Source organism: Nipponia nippon, unplaced genomic scaffold (assembly GCF_047370975.1).
Source record: "Nipponia nippon isolate SJK-2023a ecotype South Korea unplaced genomic scaffold, ASM4737097v1 scaffold_13, whole genome shotgun sequence".
In the NCBI taxonomy this organism is placed as follows: domain Eukaryota; kingdom Metazoa; phylum Chordata; class Aves; order Pelecaniformes; family Threskiornithidae; genus Nipponia; species Nipponia nippon.
This window is the reverse complement of record NW_028262324.1, coordinates 13,626,618-13,635,338: the sequence shown is the minus strand read 5'-3', so window position 1 is coordinate 13,635,338 and position 8,721 is coordinate 13,626,618. Positions and strand designations below refer to the sequence as shown.

Genomic DNA, 8,721 nt, shown 5'->3' with positions numbered 1-8,721 from the left:
CGCTGGTTCCCTGCTCCCGCCGCCGCCTCAGCGGGGCAGGGAGGGAGACAGCGCCCCACGGCGACCGTTTAGCTGACGTTTAACGGCAGCGCAGCCGCGCTGCTGACGTCCTGCCGCCACGCCGGAAGTACCCCCGCTCCCTCTGGCGTATTTCCGCTTCCGGTACGGTGCCGCCTTTTCCGCCGCGCTGCACGCGAGGTAGGAGCGGGGCCGCGTCGCTGCTCCGGAGGGGAGCGCCCGGGGCGGCCTGGCGGGCACCGAGGGGAGCCGGGGGGCTGGGGGCGGCGGGGGGCGGCTCTTCCCTCGGCTTCCGGGCAGCCATGAGGCCGGGGCCGGGCCCGCTGGCGCGGCCGGCCCCTGAGCCCGGCCTTGGTCCGTTTAGGTCTGAGCGCTTGGTGCCTGTGCCCTAGCGGCAAACCCGGACGAGATGCAGAACGACGCCGGGGAGTTTGTGGACCTCTACGTCCCTCGGAAATGGTGAGGGGTTCCCTTGGGCGGCGAGGGGGACGGCGGGGCTGCAGCCGGCGCAGTCTGTGCAAAAGGAGGGGGTTTTGTAGTAGCCGATATCGGGGGGGGGGGGGGGGGGGGGGAACAACTGTTTTCTATCTCTTTCTGTATTTTTAAGTATCTTATGTAAAATACGTGAAGCAAAACCTCAAGTTGAAGAGAATACTGTGCATCTCCTGCCGCACAACTGCCGGCCTTACGGTAGCAGTGACGGCTCGTGTGGTTCGCTTCAGAAGTAAATGCCCGTTTGTAGGACGTTAGTGTTGGCGTAGTCTTACCTAAAGTGTAGCGTAGTGTTAGTGCTTCTGTGCTACCGGCTCCCGTAGTCAACCTGTGAAGTGATCGCTTGTTGCCTTGATAGCACATCGGAAGTGCAATTTTGAGGTTATAGTAAATGGACAGCGAGAAGCTTTTTGTAGATGCGTGTGTTAAAAAAATGACTAAAAAATAAACCACGTGTATGCATTTTATTAGGTTTAAGTTGAATGTTTTTTACAGCCTGTGATTTCTGAGGGTTTGCAACCTGAGTGCTTTTTGACAGCTGTAATGGCTCCCAATGAAAAAGGCATAGAAACTGCATTCTCATGAATTAGCTTGATTGCTGTATTTTTTATAGAATCATAGAATCGTTAAGGTTGGAAAAGACCCTTAAGATCATCACGTCCGACCGTTAACGCTGCCAAGTCCACCACTAAATCATGTCCCTAAGAACTTTTGCACTTTAAAAAACAAAGAACTTGATATTCTGTGTGTTTTGAAGGCCTGTGCTGCTGTGTGCACTGTACAGGGGTGAACTGGACATATAAAAACCAAAGTGAAAGGATAGTTGGCGACTTTATCGTGACACTACCAAATGAAAGTCTCTTTTAAACGTGCTTAAAACTGCATTTTAATTTTCTGAGCACTAAAAGCTTAAACTGTTACTGTCTAAAACTTTTTGTGTAGCTTAATTTGCATGTAGATTTGGCTTTATTAGGTTTTTTTCATTGTCACTGTCTGTTTCCTTTTGTTTAAATATCTTGTTGTTTTATTCCTTAGCTCTGCTAGCAACCGAATAATTGGTGCTAAGGATCATGCTTCTATTCAGATAAATATTTCTGAGGTAAGTTTCATAACAGAAGTGTGTGAGGAGAAAGCTACACCTTTAAGTTTGTGGTAGAAGTTAAGAAATACAACAGCTTGTGATGCATCTCCAAGTAATTCAGTAGAGACCATAAAAATGTAGAGCTTAAGGGCTTGCAAACATACAAGTATATTACTGTGTAACCCCTGGTTATTTTTCAGCCTATTGGAAACTATTTATTAGAGGGAATGTCATAAAGCTCTGTACAGTCTGTTCCAGTGCTTAACTGACTAAATACAACTTCCTAACTGTAGATGTTTAGAGTTATAAATTCCTTGTCTTGAAGGAAAGAAGGAAAAGAAATGCTTGTTTCTGGGAGATTCTTATTCCTTCTATGTTCACCTGTCTGTAAGAAAGTACTGTTCTTCAGTGTGTCCCTGTTTTTTATTTTTTTATTCTTGTTGATCTTCTCTGTGCTTTTTCTAGTTTGTCCAAACTTTAAGAAAGATACAGTCTGCAGAGCAGAACTCTATTTCTGTTCTATTTTGCTTAACTGAAATGCCATCTTCCATGTTTTTGCTTGAATCGTTTCTGTTAGTACTTGACACTGCTGCTCTTGATAGGCGACAAATGTGATTACTCGTGTGTTCTGTGCACGGCATTATCATTTCATTAACTCAGTGCTTGGGATATTATATGTTTAGAATTTTTTCTGAGGCATGCTGGTTATTTGTATTGGCTTGGTATTGTACATTTAGTTTTCTTTCTGTCACATAAAGAACTTGTTCTTGTCCAAATTTAATTTAATCTTCTCAAGGTAGCGTTATTTCAAATCCCTGGAAGCTTAACATAGATGCTGAGAAAACCACAGTAGACCTTGACTCCTGCAGGATCCCAGTTAATGCACGTGGGCTCCAGTTAATTTAAACTCCTTTTAGCGTGTTTTTTTTTCCCCATGTGTTTATTATTTATTATTTATTCACCTCGCAGGAATTCTGTGGACACAATGTTCCTATAGCTGATGAGCTATATAGCTTGATTTATTTCTTCTTAAATGGGAGACCACAAGACTACATTCCTGTATTTTTAAACAACTGAGTCTCTCGTGTTATCTGCCTGACTTAAGAAATCATTTTAAAAAATGCTCTGTTTACAATTTCCTATAAATGTTAAGGCAAATAGTTTTCTTGTTCGCTGTGTTTCATTCCTTCAGTGATCCCTATTTCTTGCTTTCAAAGGATCAGGATTAGCAGAACTTGAAAAGAAACTCATGTGATATTACAGGGTTCCCTACACTGTTTAATTTCATTATATATATTGCTTAGTCTTTTTTCCTGTTAAATTTCTCAGCAACTGGAGGAAGTGAGACAATTTGTGTGTCTCAAATTGGGCATTTTTCTACCTGTGTGACAAGACTGTCCCCTTCCGCTCTTCACTTCAATTTTCCGTAATAGTGACCTTAATTAAAAGGAACATGAAAAAATAGCAAAGGCAGTAAAATCCCCAAGTAAACTTTACATTGAACTTTTCCATTTTATTTTAGAACTCAAGCATTTTGTTCTTCTAGCTACCATTGTGTATTGTGTTCTTGTTATGCTTTGTGATTCATTACGTTTTATAGCTGCACTATGAAATAATAAATTTGCTGTGAAAAGATACTCTATAGTTGTCTTTCTAACTTCAGTATTTGCTTTGGGTTTTTGTAGTTCGCAGAAAAATATTTGCAAAATTTAACAAGTAATTTTTATCTTTGAGTGCTTGCCAAGTGTGATGTAAGAACATAAAATTTCCTAAGAATCTGTATGGAGTAACTTACTTGTAATTACAGGTTGACAAGGTAACAGGCAGAGTAAATGGCCAGTTCAAAACATACGCCATTTGTGGAGCAATTCGTCGAATGGTAAGTATTTTCTTGAGCTACAAAATGATTGTGCTTCTTTTTATATTGATTAGTAGTTTTTTAGATTTATATTTGGCCCTGAAAACACAACGTGCCTTCAGCTCATTCTAGAGGAAGAGTTTTTGTGGTGATAATGAAGACAGAGTGAAGACGTGAACAAATTCGCTTGCAAGAATCAGTTTCTTCTGGTTTTTTCCTCAATCTTTTGGTTTGTAGAATTATGTATGTTTATATTTTTTTTTTAAATCACTGAAGGATGCAAGTGGGTTTTTTTCTTTTAAGAATGTGCCAAGCTACTAATATCTGGCTTTTATCTGTTGTTTATGTTTATTAGAGATGATACTACCATGATTTAAATGTATTAAACAGGGCATGAAGCTTCCCAGAGTTCATCAGAAGTCTGCTTACTCAGAAAAATATTTTGTTAATGCAAGTGTATATTTTGTCAACTTAAAACTATTTCTTATTCTAAAGAATGACAAATAATTTAGCGGCTTGTTTTGAAAAGACTAATCTGTGCGTATAAAATGTAGCGATCTGTGGAAGGCGTTGTACATTTCATTACCAGCATTAAACGCTGCAGCTGCCTCTCTTTTTAAGGCGTTTCAGCAATTATTTGGTCACTTCAGAATCATCTTTTATTTCTTTAAAGGGTGAATCGGATGACTCCATTCTGCGTCTGGCAAAAAATGATGGCATTGTTTCCAAGTACGTATCTTTATCTTATCCTCCAGCTCTTCCAGGGGTAACTTCCATACCCAAATCCAACTTTTAGGATGAAAATGTATACATTGTATTTATAGGATGATTACACAGTTGGTCAAAATTATTTACTTGAGCTGTTGAAGCAAACTGGTTTGTAACAACGTTTGTTTCATTTTCTTCTAGGAACTTCTAACTGAAGAAACTCTGGTATGGAACATCTGATGTAAAATAAACAGTTCAAACCTATACTGTGCTGTGTCTTTTGTTCAAGTCATAAACATCGGTGTATTTATTATAGCTAGTCTTAAAAGAGTTAGAAATGTGTGTCTTCAAAAGATATACAGATTCATATGAGTTCTTAAATCAGCTTGTAAAGCAGTGCCAGAGTTGAAAATCAAGAATTTCCGCTTCACTCTTTTCCAGATTTATTAAGTTTTGCAATTGTAGCTCAACTCCTTTTTTGATCTGTAATGGAACATTTTGCAATGTAGCAACCTAATTCAGCTTGCTGCTTTTTCACTGGAAAAACTAAGGGGATTCTTTCGGTTATGATATCAAAGTTTATTGTTTTTTCTGGTGATAGAGGCTCACAATATTTATTCTGCCATTGACACGTTCTTTAAGTGAATTATTAAAACTGGAATTCATGTATTTCTGATAAGACAGTTATACTTCTTGACATGCTAGCAGATTGATTGCCATGTGAGAGAGACTCTTAAAATTTTACCTTTTTACTCTTATTTAATACCTTGATGCTGAAAAGCAGGGAAATTAAGGAGAAATACTTCTGACTTTGGCAATATTTTAATAAATTACTTATCTAGCCCTTTAAGGGCTAGAAGGATGCGAGTGGATTTTTTTCTTTTAAGAATGTGCCAAGCTACTAATATCTGGCTTTTATCTGTTTATGATTATTAGAGATGATACTACCATGATTTAAATGTGTTAAACATGGCGTGAAGCTTCCTAGAGTTCATCAGAAGTCTGCTTACCCAGAAAAATATTTTGTTAATGCAAGTGTATATTTTGTCAACTTAAAACTATTTCTTATTCTGAAGAATGACAAATAATTTAATGGCTTGTTTTGAAAACGCTAATCTAAGCATATAAAATGTAGCTATCTGTGGGAGGCGTACGTTTCATTACCAGCATTAAATGCTGCAGCTGCCTCTCTTTTTAATGTGTATCAGGAGTTCTAGCCCTTTAAGGGCTAGATAGACTTTCTACCTGCTGATGTGTTGGTTTTTTAGCTATCTTACTAGCAGAATCGAGGGAGGATACAAGCAGTTTGATACTGTGTCTGCTCCCATTGCGTGTCCCCTCGGTCAGTTCCCTGTCTCTGGCTCATTTCCATTGCTTTGTGCTTCTGACATAACACACGAGTTTTTATAATGTAGTTTGAAAGCTGCTTCAAGGTTTTGCCTGTTGTACTTCAGGTGTTTAGTTTTAATTTGAACTGCTTGGTTTTCTGGTAATGTAAAGCTGCTGAAGCAGTTACTGTGAAAGAAAAATATTATTTGTGGGCTCAGACTGCACTGATACTCAAACCACAAGCTTTGCTGAGTTACCATTGGGCATTAACTTCAGATACTGGATTAGAAATAAGGTTCGTTATCCTGCAGGGATGAGATCATAGCCACACTATCAAACTTGGGTGTTTAGAAGCTCGACAATTGTCCTGACCTTGCAGTACTGTATTCTGACACCTCTGAACTTGCTCCTGCTTTGGGTGCCAAAACACACCAGAAATTGTTTCCTGGTGGGTTTTGTTCTGTTTTGTTTTGTTTTTCTGTGATCAGCTCTTCACATTCGGCTTTGGCATTGCATTTGGAAGTGCTGCGCTCAAGGTGCTTAGAGCTGTGCCAACAAACCCGTGGGATCTCACGTGTCGTTCTAGTGAGCCACAGTGCTTTTGGCAGTATTATGACTTGGTTATGTCTTAACAGCATTAAGCACTGTATTAAATTGCTCTCCACAATATTTTCCTATACTGTCTGCAGAAATTGAGGAACAGAATTGCAATAAGTGCTAAGCTAGAAGCAACTGCTGGCACTAAGATACGGGTATCAGAAAGGGGAAAGAATAGGTGTTCAGAGAAGAGCAGACACTTTATACTTTCGTGTCTTACAGTGTCTAGTTAAAATCATTGGCACCTCTATTGTAAAAGAGATTTCTGATTTACTTCAGGTATAATTCCACAAGGACTTAAAAGCACGGCGTCTTTTCTAGTGGCATAATGTCTCTCAGATTTTTGTTCTGCAGGAGGGATGCAAGAAAAGGCTATATCCTTTCGTCCAGGTGCTGCTTTCGTGATGGTAGATTTGTTTGCGCACAGCAGGTTTATTTGTCAGGTGGTAATTAAATAGAATGTCATCTATGGTTTTGGTAGTTTTAAAATATGCCAGCGTGATACGCCTAGTATTGAAAACTTCCATTGTCAGCCACATTTTACCAATTCATAATATCTACATTTATACACAGGCTGTCCTTCAGATTGCCTGTTCTCATCTGTGTGCTCTCAAGAATTACCGAGAGGGGTTATATCCAGATTACACCCTGTTCGCTCCTGTGTGGTCATCTCTAGGACAGTGTGTGCGGTTGTCCTTACTCCAATCTCTGCACAGGCCCTCTCTCATGATAGAAACTCTTCTGGTGATGCTTTCCTGTTTATGCTGTAAGCTGTCTCCACGTAGAGCTGGTACCATGTGGCTTATTTCTGACTTGTTTGCAAGTTACTGTGGGTGTGGGAATCTTAAGCCTCAGGCTTCTCTCAGGAGAGCCTGGAACAGGGATGCTATCGCCTCTGAACTAAGGAGGAGGATGGCTGAACTCCCCAAGTGTAGTATCTTTCTCCTTATCTGTATTTTTCTTACTTCTCAGACATGTCAAAATGCAGCATATTTCTTTGGAAGACCTTGACACCATGGATATCTTGAATCTAAGCATAGCAAATCAGGCCGTGTTAATGTGTAGTTGCAGTGTGGTGTCATTTTTTTAATTTGAATCAGTTTGTTTTTTTTTTTTCCAAATTATAAAGTGAATTAGGATTTCAAGTGTAAGCCGCTGTATAGATCTAATGAAGTACGTAATAAACCTTTGTTTCAGGAGGAATTTCAGCAGAGAAGACCAAAATCGACAGGCTGTTAGTCCTTTTTAGCATAGCTATAAACTAAAACATCTTTGGTTACACATTCTGTCTTCCCACTGATAACACTTGAATTTACTAGTCCTCCTCCAAGCTGATAGCACTTTTAAAAGATAAACTCCTGGCTTTTCAAGTAAGGGGGAACTCTGCTAAAAAGACCAAAAAAAGGCTTCATGCTGAATCCATGTTGAACTTAATAATACAGAAAGCATGTGAGAGAGATACCTTTTAAATACCACAAGCAGAAAAAAAAATGAACCCACACTTTATTTTTGAGCTATTTTCTTCTGACATCTAAGACAACCATGAAAGAGGCATTAAAAAAAAAGGGCAGGGGGGGAATGGGACAGGACGGGACTGTTAGTTGTGATTCTCCTGGAAATAATTCATTTTTCCAGCAGATAAATCTCTGAAAACACTTTCTGGAAAGACAAATACAGTCTCCAAACTGGAGAGATTTCGGCTTGGCTTATGTCCAATCCTCATTACTTTCCTTTGTACACAGTAAAAGGAGATAAGTTTTAATTGGACTTGATGTTTCTTCCTGACGTATCTTAAATTAGCTGCTTCTGCCTTGGCATTAGGGCAGAACTTTAAATAAAACCAGTAACTGTTTACTGCTGATAAATGCCTAGTTTACTGAAGAGTTTAAATATTGTTGCCTTGTTTCTAATCCCCTGGGACTCTGTTCGTCCATGTGGATTTCAGTGGAATTCCTCCATAAGGCAAAGTGAACTGACAGCTTAAAAGCTCCAGATGAACTTGAGGTCTCTCAGATGTCTTTTTAAGCAATGAAACTCCATTAGCATACAACTATACCAAATTTCCACTCTGTAATGATTAAGTATTTAAGAATTATGTTGTAATTTAAAACTTTCTTTGCTTTGTAAAACTGATCGTTGCCATTTGTTTTTTCAGAATTTTAAAAAATTGAAACAAATTACTTTTTCATTAATTTCTTGTCAAAATAAGCTTATGAAATGTTATTGTGCCATATCCTAAAACCTAGTTCAATTGGCAATGGATTAGGGCTAAAGGCTTCCTGAAGTTCACACTGTCTTCACCACCGAGACTGCATAGCACATGAGGTCGTCTAAAAATTTCTGCGGAATCCGAACAAGGGAGGACATGTGTCCCTTTAAAAATTAATTTTGAGTTGCATTTTCTAGTATTGTGATGTAAAATGTTCTTTGTTTTCCTGGGACAGGAATAGTTCAGATCTTCTAGAGCCATGAAAGGGAATGAACTGTACTTGTACTGTACAAGATGGACAGAGTTGCCCTTACATGGTTACATTGCACCAAGTCGTGAAATTCTTTTCTGTTACTTATGAGGACTTGGCAGTGGCATCCTAAAGACATCTGATTTAACTGGGGCTATTTTAGTGTCTTTGGCCAAAAT

General features: G+C 39.2%; 1 protein-coding gene across 1 annotated transcript; it reads left to right on the top strand.

The window, feature by feature from the left end:
• Positions 1-122: 122 nt before the first annotated feature.
• On the top strand, positions 123-4,421 carry RPS21 (ribosomal protein S21). Its single transcript, XM_087749864.1, is given in 7 exon segments — positions 123-198; positions 383-477; positions 1,546-1,609; positions 3,399-3,470; positions 4,123-4,159; positions 4,162-4,178; positions 4,359-4,421. Coding segments are annotated over 6 exon segments (279 nt in total). The 5' UTR covers positions 123-198; positions 383-427; the 3' UTR covers positions 4,398-4,421.
• The last annotated feature ends 4,300 nt before the right edge of the window (positions 4,422-8,721 follow it).